Source organism: Erpetoichthys calabaricus, chromosome 6, assembly GCF_900747795.2.
Source record: "Erpetoichthys calabaricus chromosome 6, fErpCal1.3, whole genome shotgun sequence".
In the NCBI taxonomy this organism is placed as follows: Eukaryota; Metazoa; Chordata; class Cladistia; order Polypteriformes; family Polypteridae; genus Erpetoichthys; species Erpetoichthys calabaricus.
In genome coordinates, this window is record NC_041399.2 from 104,228,256 (window position 1) to 104,246,412 (window position 18,157).

Genomic DNA, 18,157 nt, shown 5'->3' on the forward strand with positions numbered 1-18,157 from the left:
ATATTCATTTTCAACCATTCTACAAATTCATCTAATCATTCTTATCTCATTTATTTCTAAGTTTACTCCCATATGACATTCAGCTCCACACACTGACAATGAGAGGAGTTGCACCTAATTTCTCTTTTATCCTCTGGCTGATCAAGCCTTTTGAAACATCTACTGTAATGTATTCTGTATACGACTCTAAAGATGATCCAGAAGTGAATAAATTAAATGGTTGCCCACAATGTGTGACAGGCCACACAAAATGCTGTTTTGGAGGTGGATTCAGGTGAACTATTCCAGAAACCTTTTCTAAGGAGTGATAACCAGAAATGTTTTGTACTTGAGTGGCCCAAATAAAGTAACAATATACAAACGTGGCAGAAGATACAACTCGAGCAAACCAAAGGCAAGTCATGTGAGACAGAAAATAGTCACAATGTCCAAACACAAGAACAATAAAACACTTCAGTCACCAATGTCTGTTTCCGTTTTATGCTCCTGCCTTCATGTAAATGTTGAATGGTTAGAGCTGAGCAGAATGTGAAAGACTTGAACAAGTAATTAGCCAGACCCATACCTAGCATTTCGTGTTGATGTCAAAATAACAGTGGAATAAGGGTGCAGAGTTTGTAGAAATTGGTTCAGATGGAGCACATTGTTATGGCATGGTTGACATAATATTTTAAAAATTTAACCAGCAACACACATTTTTAGAGCCTAATAGTATACTTTAGTATCAAACCCTAAGCATTTCAAGACAAATATAGTTGCCTCATATAACATTATACACAATATGATAAAAAATGTGACTGAGCATTGCATCATTCCTTTATACATGACCAAATCTGCACCTACGAGTATCTTTACATTTTTTATGTTTCAAAATACAGAAACGGAACATTTCTACTTTCATCTTAACAAGTCCAGGTGTAATATCTAACCTTACGTTTACTTAATTATCATCTGAAATGCCTTTCGTGTATTTTTTGAAAACAGCTGAGTGTTGTGTCTGCAGAATATTCCAAATCATTTTATTTTAAACCTCACCCAATTTATTAAATATCCTAATGAGAGAACCCACAGAACATCATAACTAGACATGCCACATAGCCATACACACCTTTCTGTCCTTAGATGCCAAACATCAGCTTGATGGCCTTTCACTTATGTTAACGTTCTCTGTTTCAGTTCTGATTCTCTTTATACTTTTTAGTACAGCTCATCAAAAATAAAAGAATCATTAGGGAAATTCTTTAAACAGTGCACTCTAAAAGTATTCAGACCCCTTTGCTTGTCATGTTGCAGCCCTATGCTCAATTCATTTAAACTCAACTTTTTTCAAGTATTTTGACCATTTGCTATGACACTTGATATTTGATGCAGGTGCATCCCATTTTATTGACCATCAGTGAGATGTTTAGAGTCCACCTGTGGACTTCATTGATTGGACAGGATTAGGAAAGACATACCTCTGCCTAAAGAAGGTCCCACAGTTGGCAATGTTTATCAGAGCATAAACTCTGCCAAGATGTCAAAGGAATTGCATGCAGAACTTGGAGTACAGACATGAGGAAGGCTACAAAAGATTTCTGCAGCACTTAAGGTTGTCAAAAGTACAGTGGCCTGCATAATTCTTAAGTGAAAGAAGTTTAAAACAACCACAACTCTTCTTAGAGCTAGCCATCCAGGCACACTGAGGAATTGGAGAAGAAGGGCCTTTGTAAGAGAAATGAACTTGTACCTGATGGGCATTTAGGTTGAGCTACAGGAAACTTATGTGGAGATGGGATACGCTTCCAGAAGGACAACCATCACTGCAACTCTGTACCAATCTGGGCTTTGTCAGTGTCACAAAAAGGAGCTTTTCTTAAGTAAAAGACACATGAATGTCTGTTTGGAGTTTGCAAAATGTTGCCTAAAGGACTCTCTATGACTGTAAGAAATAAGATTCTCTAGTCTAAGGAAAGAAAGAAAGCAGGCACAGCTCGTCGCCTGTGTACATGACATTCCAATTGTGAAGTATGGTGTTGGCAGCATCATGCTGTGGATTTTGTTTTTCTGTGGCAGGGACTGGGAAACTACTCAGGGTAGAGGGAATGCTGAATGGAACAAAGTATATACATATCCTTTATGAAAATCTGCTCCAGAGAGCTGTGGACCTCCGACTGAAATGAAGGTTCACCTTTCAACAGGACAATAACCCTAAGCATACAGTAAAGACAACACCGGATTAGCTTAGTGACAACGCTGGGAATGTCCTTAAATGGTCTAGTCTGAAATGGGACTTGAACCCAATCGAGAGACCTAAAAACAGCTGTTCAATGATGGTCTCATCCAACCTGACACAGATTGAGAAAAATGGCAGGAGATTCTCAAATCCAGGTTTACGACACTTGTCACATCATAAACTAAAAGACTCCAGGCTGTAATTGCTGCCAAAGGTGCTTGAACCAAGTACTGAGAAAAGGGTCTAAATACAGTCTTTGTGTAACTGATATTTCAATTTTTTTTATGTTTAGTGAATTTGCAAAAAATTTGAGAATCCTGTTTTTGCTTAGTTGTTCTTGTGTATTCATTGTTGCCTAATAATGGAGTTTAAAAGATTTGAAGATAAGGCTACAGTATAACAAAATATGAAAAGATGAAGAGGACTGCATGCATTCCAAATGCAATATGGCATTCTGGCCATAATTTTCATCACTGTCACTGACCGCAACAGACTCAGGATGGATCTCAAAACTATCACCATCTTGATCTGGTTTTCTGTTCATCGCTTAATCATTCACTTAATTGAAACACTAACCATCCATCAATATTTAATTTGTTATTGCCCATTTCACCAAGTAACACCTTGTCAAAAATCCTCCTGATCTGCAAATTCATAATGCAGGTTCTTTCTTATATGCTGATGCTGCTCCTGCTTTTGTCTGGAATAAAACAAACTTATTTTAAATGAGTTTTAGTCAATCTTTGATCCACTTCTCAAGCATCATCATTGCCTGCTCCAAAAGCTTGATTGCTTTGTAAAAGCCACTGTTTTATTGATCAGTCTTTCTGTTGTACATTGTGGAATAGCTACATTTTCTTTCCTGCCTTCAAAGATCCTCCTTTCTATCATGAGCAAAGTTGTACAACTGTATCATTCATTTGGCATCCAAGACATTATGCTGCCTTCACTTTGCTCAACACTACTTCTGTTGGACCTTCTGCATTACAGCTCTTTATCATCTTTAGATTTTCATGACCACTTCTATTTTGAATACATCTAAGTTGTTTTCTAAAAAGTGTATTTAATAGGCTATTTATTTATCTTCGTGTCCTCCCAATATGTCTCACTGTGTATAGTTGATTCTTCGGTCTAACCACAAACATTTTTGATTAGTTGGAGTAAGACATTCTTTTCAATTTACCGTTTTATTATTCACATTATAGCCAATTCAGCTTTTAATTGCTCTTTATCAGCATCTCCACAAGCTAACCTTTTAAACTCCTGATATCACATTTTTCCTCATTTATTATTTCATACCTTTAGGTTAAAAAAAAAAAAAAAGAGCAGATTCAAATGTTACTGACTTCTTTTTATCTTTCTTATACCACTTCCATTGGATCACTAAACTTTGATATTTTGACAGCTTTCGAAACCATTGAAGATTTTCTCTAATCATTAGCCAATTAAAAATAAATGGTGTAAAAGAGTAAACAGATAAAAAGGAAAATTATAAATCTATCATTTGACTTTATTTTTTGAGTAGGCTGCCTGGGGAGGGGGACTTTTGATGTCCCAGAAACACTCTGAAAAGCTTACTGGCATTGAGAGGTAAAGTACTGGTCTTATTTTTCAAAGCATAAAGGTGGTGGTTTGTAAAAAGGTGTGGTTTGTAAAAAGTGCTAAAAATTGTTACATTTAATTTTAGAGCTAAATCCGTTACATGGAATCCTCACAAAATGCTGAGTGTTCCCCTACAGTGCTCTGCTATACTTGTACGAGAAAAGGTGAGTCACAGAACAAGTAAATGTATCTGTTGGGCAAGAAATTAGATACTCTGCAAAACACAACAGCCTTTGTTACTTGATTGACAAAAGAGGTGTGATAATTATTTTATGTGGCTGTAAGGTGAAACTGCTTTCTGAGAGCAATATGTGAGTTTAAGTCATTCATGTTTGTTTTGTAATGTGGTACGATATGTGGTATTGTGTGGAATGTCTGCATTCACATAGATTCTAATTGTTATTGGAAAATTTAAATATAATTTGTTTTGCACACAAAGCCAGTAATAACCCATATCCATACCATTTTCTAAGCCCGCTTAAGCCTGAGAGGGGTTGCGTTAGGTTGGAACCTATCCCATCCAGCATAACAACCCCTGGATAGGGTGCCAGTCCATCGCAGAGTGAACGCACATTCCCCAATTTAGTGTTGTTAGGGTTAGATGGATTGACATCTTTGGACTTTAGGATAAACTCAAAGGAAATCCAAGCAGACATAGAACATGCAAACTCCATGCACGGATGGCCCATGACATGAACCCGGGTCTCCTTACTTTGAGAAAGCAGTGCTATCACTGCACCACCATGCCACCCAATAGCCCATATCATTTCATTGTAGTCCTGGGATTCCTTTCCCTATCAGCATTTCAGTTTTTCAAATTCTCTGATGTAAAAAGAGAAAGAATTAACTGACTAAGTGAAATAATAGAAATTACCATTTTATAGAGAAAAAATAAGGAAAAAGAGAGTGACTCATTGAAAGTAGCATTATTACTTTCCAGTCCTCATATTGCATATGAAATTGTGTGCCTTTGAAATAAATTGATGAAGTTGAACAGAGTTGAATAGATGAAGTTGCACTTTTTACATATTCTCAGCATACAGCAGCTGCCATTGAATACATATTTCTTATATGTGCTGATGAACTTAGCATTTCACAATTATTGTAGTTCTACCATGTAATGATGGCTATTGTGGATGATACAATATAAAATAACTGATTGACCCTGTATAAACATTCAACAGAATATTCAATTAATAATAATAATAGTCTAACACTATGTGGCACTCAGTGGCTCTCACCCAATGGACTCATGCTCTTTACATTGCTTTTTTAGATAGCTTGCAGTCCTCACTATTGCCGCACTAATTGGAAATCATACAACTGTGGCAGGGTTGGTGATGCCCTTGACCCATGGCCATGGGCATCTTTTTTTATTTAGGTTGATAGTCCTAAACCTTGGAAGGACCAGGGCAAGTGAGCAGACTTTTTAAAAACCTGAAAAATTGCAGTTTTTATGTAAAACTGAGAATCCGAGGGATGCATGTGTGCAAACAGTGCATATTCAAAAGTCAATAAGTAAATTGATAAAACCCATGACACAAAAAATCTGTGCCCTGGGATAAGAATAAATAAACAGATGTTCCAAATACATACTTTCTCTTTCTCTGTCTCCCAGCGCCCTTCCATGGTTTTCACCGTGTCCCGAGCCTCCCTTCTCCATCAAGTTCCAGCTTCTGTCTCCCTCTTTTGTCTGCTCCGCCAGTCCTTGGTTTGGCTATTTTAATAGTCGGCCAGGCTGATGCTGCCCATTCCTTCCTCTCACTTCAATACCTCTCCAGCCAGCAATCCATCTATCTCCATTTCACTTTCAAACAACAACTGCTCCTTTTCTGCACTAATCTGCTGTCTTTTATGCTGCTCAACCAGAGCTGGTGCCTGCAGATTACCGTGCAGCTGCTAAACAGAAATTGTCAATTAACCTAACACAAGTTTTCACTTGTGCACCTTGTACCCACATGAACCGAAGCTATTAAATAAAATGAATACACTCACAATCTTATTTTACCGCAACTTGCCATTTTTAAAGTGTTTCCTGCAACAGGTTCTGAAGTTGTTCATTTGGAGCATGGAATGCCAGTTCATACTGATGTTGACTCATAACTGCTGTTACATTTTATTTATAACTAGGGGGCTCTGCCGCTCGCGTATGGGGAAGCGGATGTACAATTGGGAACACGGGAAGTTACATATGTATAATAGACCTAACTATTTCACATTACAGTGAGTAATTAAACAACGAAACATATAACTAATAAATAAAACGACTTCTTCAAGGATATTATAAGTTAATGTTTTCATCTTCTGCACGATCACCAGCAACTGTTTCAGCATAGTCTATTGATACGGATTTAACCAATTTGCCGTGTAACCGATTGTCATTTTTTGGCATCAGTTCGTCTGAATTCATCATTTCTTGGTGCTATAAAATATCTAAGAGCTGAGAGTGCAGGAACTGTGTCTATCAAAAGCATTCACAGAATTGAGAGGTGAAAGTAACATGTGCGTGGTTGAATATGGTTGAGAGGAGGGCGTGACTTGAAAAAAATCTCATGGCCAAAGTCTCATCTAATGGGACTTGAAAAAATTTCTTGAAAAAAGTCTTGTCTCATCCCAGAATTTTAGAGAGCTCAAGCTCAAAATACCACAAAGTCATTAAAATAAAAAAAATATATAAAAAATTAGTTTAAACTAAGCATCAGGTGACAAAATAATAAATAGCAGAATAAAATATTGTAATAGTGCATGAGAATTACATCAGCTGGGAATGACTTTCTAACGACTGACTCGAAACATCTCTGGTAGCTGCTGCACTTACAGGCTTGAGGCCTAGAAAAAGCTACACTAGGGAAAGTTGGCTCTGTACTCCAGTCACCAGTTTGCACCATTGACTGGAGGAAATGACAGTGGAAAAGATAGTAAATCACAAAATATAATGGTGAAAGATCACTATAGATAAGCATAGATAATAGAAAGTGCCCACAAATATACAGTGAATTAATAGATATGGAAAAACAACCAAATATTTATATACACTAAAAAATTGCCCCTCCTTCTTTCCTCGGGCAATAAACACACTATTCAATTGATTCAAAAAATAATCCCAAAGTAAACACACAAAGTTCGGATTGGAACTGTAATTGAGAAAATGAAGGAAAATGATGTAGCTGGCCAAAAAGTAAAATGAATGCAAACAGAATGACTGACATTATGGCACTTTTTCTAAAGTAAATTATCCAGGGGGGAAAAAAAAAGTCTCGCCAATCTGAGGCTCAGCAGTATTTTCCTGGTAGAATCCAGAGAAAATGTCCTCCTGTAGAACTGTGATGAGGTAGATTTTAGAAGTCACTGGTGGTAGTCTTAAAAACTGTCTTGGCGAAAGAAATCAAGATGGAGAAGTCTGTAGAATTAAATCAAGATGGAGAAGAAGAACTGAGGTCTAAAGTCCTCTAGATATAGAAATGACCTGGGAATCCTTTTTACTGTAAACAGGAAGTTCCACCTCAGAGGGTCAGCAGCTGTCAATCATGTGTCTTCCCCCATTCTATTTCAGTTGGTGGCTGCTTTTACACAGTGAACAATTCATCCATCCATCCATTTTCCAACCCGCTGAATCCGAACACAGGGTCACGGGGGTCTGCTGGAGCCAATCCCAGCCAACACAGGGCACAAGGCAGGAAACAATCCTGGGCAGGGTGCCAACCCACCGCAGGACACACACAAACACACCCACACACCAAGCACACACTAGGGCCAATTTAGAATCGCCAATCCACCTAACCTGCATGTCTTTGGAACGTGGGAGGAAACCGGAGCGCCCGGAGGAAACCCACGCAGACACGGGGAGAACATGCAAACTCCACGCAGGGAGGACCCGGGAATCGAACCCAGGTCCCCAGATCTCCCAACTGCGAGGCAGCAGCGCTACCCACTGCGCCACCGTGCCGCCCGTGAACAATTCACAATTTCGTAAAAGGACAACTAGCAGAAACAATTGAACAGACCAAACAAATGACAAAAATCATGTAGGACTGCTACAATTTCATAGATGAGTCCGGAGCAGTGTGAGCTGGCATTTCATCATTCAAATGAGAAACTTTTAATGCCTGTTGCATTGGAGCCCATAATAAATGCAAGCCTGCTACACCACACAATCTCCAACTAATGCCGCTAAGTGAGCTGTCCTGATTTAACTAAAGGAGTTGTGTAAAGAGCATGTATCCATTGGATTTCCACTTGTGAGCACCATGCAGTGCTACATATAGAAATGAAAGCAGCCAAGTAAAATATTCAAACAAATGTGAATGCAGATACTGAAAAACTAAAATAAAAAAGAGAGAGCAGATCTCAAATGTTGTTAAAATTATTGAAAGTAAATTTTTAAAGGTGAGTTTTAAGTAGCGTCTCAAAACAGTCAAGAGTATGCGTTTTTTTTTTTTTTTTTTTTTTTTTTTTTTTTTACAGCTTCTAAAACACTAAAATTTCTCTCACCTTCAGGGTGTAGAAAAGAAGAATGAGTATAGGAGAATATAGGACTTGACTAAGTTACAGATACAATGTGTCACTATGTCAGAAACTGCTTTCTATGTGAGGATGGAAAATTTTGAAGCATGCATGAACAGGGAGCAAGAATAATAACTGTACATGGGGGATATGTTAAGGTTTAAGTAAGAACATGGGCAGTGTGGTTTTTGCACATACTGGAGCCTCTTGAGAAAAGTTGCAATTTCTTCAATCTTCTAAAAACTTTTCTTTATACTTGTAAATTTAGTGTTTTTCAAGTGAATCAAAAATGGTGTGGTTTTAAATGTGTGGGTAATGTCAAGCAAGGAACTGTAAAAGACATTTCTGTCATTACCCTTACAACATGATACATAATGAAACACTCTTAACAATTATGTATGACCCATAACTATTAGTCAGAAAGCAGCAGATTTAAGAAAGTTTCATTCTGGGAAAACAAAGTTGTCAGCTTTCTAATTTCTACTACAGAATTACTGAAATCTAACAAAGTCTAATACTGAAATATTATAACTTCTGGAATCTCCCTAAACCAGACCTCGCTTTTAACTACTTTTGAAAATGCACAACATTTAAGTGTGTAGCTGTGAAAACAGAAAAGCAGATTGATTTTTTTTTTTTTTTGGGTAAAATGATTCTCATTATCAATTGTGCATTTAATCACTAATACTTCTGAATATTAAATTAAAGTTGTAGATTTTAAGGTTTGCAAGCATTATCAATATTATTTAGGGTACAAACAGACAACTGCAAAACTAAGGGCTCAGGACTTTTGAAGCCTTGTGGAATTCTTTACCTTATTATATTAAGGAGTCACCTTTAATTGAACTCTTTTTAAAACTAGATTGAACACACACATCTGTTCTCTAGCTTTCCATAACCTTCAGTGATACTGACTGTTCCCTTCTCTTAGTAAAACACAATACAATCAGAATTCAACTGAAACAAATAAATGACTGTGTTTTATTCTATATATGTATATTCTATATTCTTTATTGTAAGGCACTTTGGCTACAGCATTACTAATGCTGTTTTAAATGTGCTCTATAAATATACATTATGATATGTAAAATTTTGACAAAAGTTTGATAAAGTAAATAGTAAACTTTGCTTTTGTCTATAACAGCATTCAGAAAAATTTATATTAAACAGATAATGCAAAAATATATGTAATGTTAATAATGTTTACTCCTTCAGATGCTTTTCTTTTGCAAAAACATGTCTCCATTACTTTAAATGAAATCGGATTGGGGTAGTTGAGAACCTTTGTGCTTGTGGATTGTGGGGTCATCTGTGATATACTGTAGCTAACAGCATTCATTGTAAATGCTTTTGTTCTAGGGTCTTCTTCAGGCTTGCAATCAAATGTGTGCTGGATACCTGTTTCAACCTGACAAACACTATGAAGTTTCCTATGACACCGGAGACAAAACTATTCAGTGTGGCCGACACGTTGACATTTTTAAATTCTGGTTAATGTGGAAAGCTAAGGTAAATGGAGTCTGCCTATTTTCTAACATTTCTGATATAAATATACTGTAGTTACTGCCCTTGGCTAATATGAAATCTACACATGAATGTACTAAACTATGGTATATTTTTGTAATAATTGTTTTTCAAACTATAATATTGTTTTTACAGTTTTCTGCAATATAGCACACACTGCATATTTGTAAATGCAAATGGTAGCCTTGTTAATTTCACATAACTGAACATTTCAGAGTGCACATGAATATACAACATCTTTTTAATATTTTGTTTTTGTGTTAACATATTTATTTGGGGTAAACCTGGGAAATATAGATCAGGTGAGGAGTAGTGAAATAAATTACAGTAAGGAAAATAAATAAAAAGGTGCTGCATCAGATGATATTGGTTTGTCACCAGTAGCACAATTAAACACAAGTAAGAATCCTTAGTGTCAATAATCAAGGATTGCATAGATTAAAAATCATGAACCAATTTTGAAGTGGTCAGAAGCAAACTCAAACAAATGGTTTAAAAGAACTCAAACATTCCAGGGAGGGTTGTCTTATCCTAGTCTAGTTTCTAGTACCAAAAATAACATCTGCTGCAAATGAAACCTCTAGTTATTTCTTAATTGTTTGTTTTTTCTATATATACATTCCTCTCTTTTTTCTTTATCTCACTGAGATCATAGCATACTTATACAGAATGCCATGTTAGGAAAATCACTAAAAACAAAATGGTAGAGTCTGCTTTTGGCCTATGCAACTGAATGCACATATTCTCAAATACTATAGGTATGCTTTCACTATGTACATTAATGTCAACTTTTCCACAATTTGCCAAGCTGTTACTCTACAGTATGTATCATCACTGATACATGGGGCGTTGGCACCAGATTGAATCGTAAAATGTCTCCAGAACCTTTTGTCTGTTTTATGATGGACTGTTGCTTGGCCAACTGGTTGAAGTTGTTTCACTTTGTCAGTCAACTGGTAGAAATCAATGTCACGTAACTTCAACAGTGCCAGGCAAGTTTATTTTCTTATCATAAATAATTGTCTGGGACAATAAATGGTGAAGGTTGACTTCTGCAAAGTGTTTTTTTTTTTTCTGATATTGATGCTGTGTATTTTACATTTGTTCCTCCCTCCTTCTCTGTTTCATTTTTTTCTTCCTACATCTCTCAGCATTAATCTCTCTTCTCCTTCTCTTCCTCTTCCTCCTCCTCCTCATTCCCAGTTTATTCTCCTTTGAACCTTATTCATCATACTACCTGTAATGCCTTTTTTAGGGCTTATATATGTGTTGGCAGATAATTGAGATTTCCCTCAACCCCTCAGATCTCGTCAAAGGTGTGGAATAGTTTCGGCATTCAGCAAGGAAAAGTGCAATTCCACATTATCAAAGAAGAAATAGTTTATTTTTGTGCCTTCTGTAAAGTGTTTCCCATAAGGCAGGGGGCTTTATATACGAGTTTAACATTCTAATACTCCAAGCACAATCTAACCTCAGCAGAGCTTCTAATCATTTTTCACTGCAAATTGCAATGCAGATACTGATTATCCCTCAGTTTTCAGTACCAGTACAATGTTCTATTAATAGCAAGAGCACTAATGTTTGATAACAGACTATATTCTTGGAATGCCATATTTGTTGCACTTAAATTTATGAACATCGGCTACACAGAATTATGACAAATTTTATACTAAGATCATTTTCTTTAGCAATAAAAAAAAAAGTTAATGTGTACTGCAATATTTATCCTTTTATCCTCCATCTTACTATGTTATAAACAGATGTTTATGTTCGTCAGTACTATCTTAAATTCATAAAATTTTACATATTAGCATTCAGATGTTTTAAATCATTTGAAAATCAAACTCAAGAGCACTTCTTAGGCAGATTTTCTCATCACGCATTTCAACAAACAAATTAAAATGTAAGGATTTGCCTCCAGCTGTCTCTTGAAAAATAAGCTGATTTGGTAGTATCGAAAAGCAAAATGTGTATTAATTGTAAAAAAAGTATTTTAATAACTACATGTACAGCATCTGTTCAAAAGTTTAGATATTTGAAATTACAGTGGAAGAAACTTAACCAAGAAACTGGATTAAAACTTTCCACGAAGGAACAACAGAAGACTCCAGAAATCTTTTTATATCTTTTACATATTTCATGATCTAACTGAACACTTGAATTACCTTTCAAGAGCCTGGTAGAGTGAGGCAATCCCTTGTCTATATTTAGGATTAATCTCAACAGTAATAAAAAAAAAAAAGGTTCTGTCTTTAATGCCCTTCTGTGGGTTGTTTGAGCTTGGTATAATTATTCTTACGTATTTTCGCCATTAATTTGAATAACATTTTTCAAATTCAATTTTTTATTGTGTTTTGGATTTTTTATTGTTGGTTTAGAAATGTGGTATTTCATCTTTTATTAATTTTTTTTACTTAAATGATTAAACTGTGAAATCAGTTATATAAAACGATTAAGTTTCAATAAGCAGCCACTGATTCTACTGACAGGAAACTAATAACATAATCGAAACAATTAGTCCAATTATTCCAAAGTTCTTTGGGAATATGAATTATGTACCTTATTAAATACTCTAATACTATCCAGTGATGAAAATGTTTGTTTTTACATTTAAAATACTTATTAATACTAATTAAAAATACATATTCTTCCTTACAAACAGGGTACGGTGGGGTTTGAAGAAAAAATAAACAAACATTTGGAAAATGCTGATTATCTTTACAGCATACTAAAAGACAGAAATGATTTTGAACTTGTATTTGAAGGAAAAGTAAGTGTTTATTTTCTGTACTTTTACACAGAGGTGTTTCCAGTTTACGAAAACACACACTGTTTATCAACATTTGAAAAATAGGCAAAAAGTGTTTTTGTCTTTATGTAGAAATTCTAATTCCAAATGTCAAAATGTATTGTTAGTATCACGATATATAAAAATTACAGGCTCTAGGCACATAGGACTAATTTAAAATAATGCATACAGTACTACAATAAAATATTGAAAAACAGAGGTTGGTACAATAACGTTTTTGATATGGATATTTTGAACCCAGTATGAAAGTGTGCCTAAATTGACAGTGAATTAAAAAAAAAAAAAAAAACATATTTAACTGTATTACATGACTGTGAACTCTAAATCACACAGCAAACCTAAACCAGTTTAAAGAATAGAAAGAAAAGAAGAATACAAGTTGTGATTTTCAGTTATGCAACACATGAGCATAGCATATAATGTTAACAGAAAATAAAAACTCCTTTTGAATACAAATTCTAAAGAAATAAATATCTGTCTGGTTAAAGATATATCAAGCCAGGTACTCCCATGCTTTCTAACAATATACAGCCAGATAAGTGACCACTTTTGATGTCATTTGAATTTAGGGCAATAGCCCAACTTGAGAAGCAATCTGCATCAATGCTGCTATTCTTGTGTGCCATGGTGCCTTGTTCCAGAGTTAGCACAAAGGAAAAAATCTGGAAGTGAAAAAAGTATAAATGTAATGTGTTACCACAGCATAATGGCATAAAGTGGTTAGTTTTGGTACTTCATAGCAAGAGTCTAATACCCAACTACGTTTGTGTAAAACCTGAAAGAAATCAGGTTTTCTCTCATATCCCAAACCTGTGCATGCTGAACTGGGCTAGTTTGCCAGAGGATTAATATGTACTGTTGATGTCCCATCCATATTGTTTTACTGTATACTTTTGAATCTTGCTATATTAATTGGAATCAGACTTCCTGCCACTCTGCATTAGAAATATTTCTTTAAGGAAATATAGATGATATTATATACTGTAGGCTCTCTGTATTGTTTATTTACAAATATGAATATATGTTCAATTTACTTTGATGTTACAGCCAGAACTGAGCAACGTTTGCTTCTGGTACATTCCACCAAGCCTGAAAGACTTACCAAAGAGTCAAGAAAGAAACAAGAGACTTAATCAGGTATCAGCTTTTAATATACTCATAAGGTTTTTTGTTTGTTTTTTTTGTTTTTTTTAGATTCTATAGTAGAATATCTGTGGAATTCCAAAGAGTTGGTCCACCATGTTACACAACCAGGATGTAATTTTTACCTCTTGGATCTGAGGTTCAATTGTAAGACTGAGTCTCTGTTCATGTCCCTCAATGCAGACATTTCACAGAAAGCTGAGGAACTGGAACACATCTTCTTTAAAATGGGTGTCAGCACCCCAGTCTGCCAGCCCCATGGTATGCTCTCCACCTTCCACACAATATTGACAAGTATGTTAGTGCTTTCAAAATCCTGGTTAGATTTTAAACTCCCCGGCAGCCTTGCCACTATAAAGCTTTTTAATCACTTCACAAACTGCAGTCACAGAAATTATTTTAACCTCAGTCATTACCTTTTGTCACTGCCATATCCAACAGGATTTAAGAGGTTCATATTTTGTTTTTTCCATTCTAAATGAGATTAGCATTTATTCATCCTTGAGAACAGACGATTTATCGTGAGCAATCAAATGTTTTGCTAGAACCTCTCTAAGGCCATTCAAAAATTATTCTCCATGGCCTAACCCACACATGGGTCTTTACTTTGGCCACTGCTGCAGCATCCCTGTTTTTGGCTTGATGTTGCTTGTTAGCTTCATCTGTAGATTTTCCTGAAGTTTCCTAGTAGGAATGCAGACTTATTAGATAATACCCCTTTGAGGACCAAATCTAATGCCTATAAAAAAGACAAATTCTCTGACTTCATGTTCAGTGCCTACACATGAACAATCAAAGCTTATCTCTTTGCAGCTTGAAGTTACTTTGAAGTGACTCTCTTCATGTACTAGAAAAAACTCCCAACCATATGTGTTATGAGTATTCCCACACCTATCCAGAGCCTCTCATGTGAGGCAACTTCAGCAGAAGAAAGACCACATGTGATTAATAAATTTCGTTCCAAGGCCAATGTTGTATATACTGTAGATATGAATGTGACTTATGCTAAGCAGAATTTTTCAAACTACCACATGAATTCGGGTTCCTTTGCTACCATAGAAGGTATGTTCTGCTTTCCAATATCCACTTTTAATAGCAGTATGCTTGGCTACATCTTGGAGATTTTTCTTAATGTTGCCCTGTATTTCCACAGGACAAACTATAGTTAATTAATTTAAATTTTGCATCAAAATTAGCACTTTGGTTCCCTCCCACATTACAAACATAAACCGATTTACTATGCTGAGCTGACCGAGTCTGTAAAGTATATTTGTGCAAACCTATGAATTGATCGCCTTCAGGGTTGGTGCTACATTTCTATCTTTTGATGATGAGATAGGCCTGTAACTCCATGGCTCTATAAACCTAGTTCAAAAATCAATGCCTTTAGTGTTTAATATATGTATATTATTTTCATGAAGGTTGCACCAAAAATAAAAGCCAGGATGATGGAAGAAGGAACAATAATGATTGGATACCAGCCTTATGGAGATCTTGTCAATTTCTTCAGGTGTGTCTTTTCAAATCAAGCCACAAGGAGATCAGATATCGACTTTCTTGTAGATGAAATTGTAAGGCTTGGGAGCGATTTATAATTATAAAATAACATTTTCATTTTGATGCTGAAAATCAGACCAACATTTTACATGTAGTGTTAGTAACATTTGAGAAAAATGCATTATAATGTACATTTTAAATTCATTAGTTAATTTTATTAATCCTGGAACATTCCTTAATATAGACTACAATTTAAAAATAATGAGAGAATACACTACAAGTGAAAACAGCAGCAACAAATTAATAAGTAGGGTTTATGAAATATCAAGTGTTAAATGAATTATTTTCAATTTGTTAATATCAAATTGTAAACACTCAAGACAGACTACTTAAAAAGACGTAACATATGTAAAGCTATTTGTGCAATATCTTGTTTTTTTATCTTTCCATTTCTATTTGGAAGTGAAACAGTGAGAAATAAAACCCTAACTTATCAGTACACTTTAAACTAAAACATTGCGTTCTGTAAGGTGCCTTACACACCATTTATGTATAACAACTCAGGTATCAAATTAATGTACTGTATTTGGAATGACCTATTTTGATTAAATTAATACTGTTTTTATAAGTGATCAGTCAAAAATGTTTATTTTCAGACTGTACACCTGAAAAGGTTGTTTGTTCTGTAATTTGTGATGCAAAAGATGTAAAACAATATAATTTAAATGTTGTTTTTAAACTATTTAAACTATGCATTGTGTTTGTATATGTGGTTTAAATGATTTTCATAATGAAAACAATCGTACTTACTGATAGAGATTTCCATTTTTAAATAATTATAATACCTGTATATATTTTTTAATTCTGTCAAAATCCATTATGTTTATGAAAGTGACCAGTATCGAATATGTACTTATTATCAATTGGGAAGGTTTGTGTTAACAAATGAACAAGGGAAATGTATAGGGCAAAAAATGTAACCTGCATTTTATGTGGTTAAAATAACTCTGTTGAACCTATTGATTTTTTTCTGCATAATTTTATTAATAAATGTATTTATTATATAACTTACAAGAAATGCAGTGTATTTTTATATTAAAAATTGAAAATAGGCAAACTGTATGCACGTATTAAAAAAAAAAAAAAAATTACTTGGATGCATTACATATCCTCTCCAACTTCCTAATTTGGGATGTTTATAAAAAATTTACTTCATGAGTTAGAAGTACATAAACGAGAATAGTTGCATCAGATATGTGAAATATTAAGTGTGCTTCAGTTTAAATGTTTAAAGTCTAAAGTCTAAGTATTTGAGATTGTAATAGAAATTGGTAATTTTTCACCCAAATTCCTAGTAAAAGATCAAAATTCAAAAATGACACCATATTCATAATCACTGACTTTGAAGTTGTCTAAAACAACACCCCACATGCTAATGTTTGAAATGTGTCATTTTTAGCCTTCTGGTAGGTGCCCTTAGAAGGCCTAACCACCGCTAAAGAAACGAATATAACAAATGTCATATTTGACATCAGCAACCTTGAAAAAGTATAAAATGAGATTTGTAGATTTGTGAAAAGGAGTAACTTTTGACCCCTTGTTTCCAATTAGGGAGTAATCCTACTGATAATTTTTGCTGCAGACACCAATTGATTTACTCTTTGTCATAACATCCCTTCCTCCAACCGACCATAAAACCACCATCTTTCTACCATTAAAAGTTATTTTGGACTTGCATCTGTAAAGACATTGTTGTTTTTTTGCCTTTTATTCACCAAAATCTTCAAGTATACCTCCATCCCAGGTATGTTATCTTTACAAAAGGAGGATGATCTTGAGTGTCCAAATCGCTTACAGGTGTTTCTTATGGAACAAGGCAGGGCACTGGCTAAAGCCAGATGTAAATAATGCCGAACAGGACATCTGTGATTTTTTTTTTTTTTTCTTTTTTTCTTTTTAAACGCCCTTCTTGAATATCTTGCCCAACCATTTCGGAGGCAACCTTTCAAAAACATCAAGGCTATCATAGGCATCATAGAGAGACATAGGGTGAGTTCACAATCTGAGAGAGCAGAACGGTCTGCTCGTCAAACCCGGAAGGGGTGTGTTGCTACACAAGTTATCATCCACCGCAACAAAGCCCAAGGACAAGCACATAAAACCTCCATTTCAAATGTAAAGAGGTAGGGCACATCATTCCGTCACTGTCCTCTGCTTGGCAAGAACATGGGCTGCAGTTGGGCAAGGGGAGAGAGGTACTGTGCACTTGCTAACCCCCTTTCTTTTCCTTATACAGGAGTGGTACTTCTAAATGGGTATAGGGTGACAGATTTAATAGATTCCAACAGCAATATTTCCATTGTTGCTTGCCGATTTGTGTTGCCCCGACAGTGGTTAAAAGGTAAGACTAGTCTGACCTTCATTCACGGAGAAACCCTATGGTATATGTCCGGCTCATGTTTCATCAATAACAAAGGCTCGCTAAGGAAACTTACAGTAGACATCCTCCAAAATGCCCCATTTCCAGTGATACTGGGGTGACACTAGTCTAACAATGAAAGCAGTATAACATAACCCATTCCTAAAAAACTTTTGGGCCTAGTGATGGACAGGGAAACTGTCCCACGCTATCTCCACGCCATGTACACAGCCAGCTGACAGAGAGCACATGGCCACCCAGTGTAACATGGCGATTCCCAGGACATCTCTAGAGCAAGCGTCATTCTCGGGTGCTGCAGTGAAACCACACCCATTAAGGTCAGTGTTGCACATCGGTTTCTCTCCTACGTTTTCAGTTTAAACAAACTCTGGCCTGCTTTAAATGGGAGGAATGGAATGACAATTGTCAACTGTGTTAAATTCCT

The 18,157-nt window shown here is 35.5% G+C and overlaps 1 protein-coding gene across 2 annotated transcripts in view; it reads left to right on the top strand.

The window, feature by feature from the left end:
* The window catches only part of gad3 (glutamate decarboxylase 3), a 212,635-nt gene extending 196,956 nt beyond the window's left edge, over positions 1 to 15,679 (top strand). For both annotated transcript variants that reach the window (XM_051929368.1, XM_028803827.2), the window contains 6 exons: positions 3,741 to 3,805; positions 3,903 to 3,981; positions 9,680 to 9,829; positions 12,507 to 12,614; positions 13,701 to 13,790; positions 15,218 to 15,679. In XM_051929368.1, coding sequence (XP_051785328.1) covers positions 3,741 to 3,805; positions 3,903 to 3,981; positions 9,680 to 9,829; positions 12,507 to 12,614; positions 13,701 to 13,790; positions 15,218 to 15,391 — 666 coding nt within the window. In that variant the 3' untranslated portion in view covers positions 15,392 to 15,679. The remainder of the gene's footprint in view (positions 1 to 3,740; positions 3,806 to 3,902; positions 3,982 to 9,679; positions 9,830 to 12,506; positions 12,615 to 13,700; positions 13,791 to 15,217) is intronic.
* The last annotated feature ends 2,478 nt before the right edge of the window (positions 15,680 to 18,157 follow it).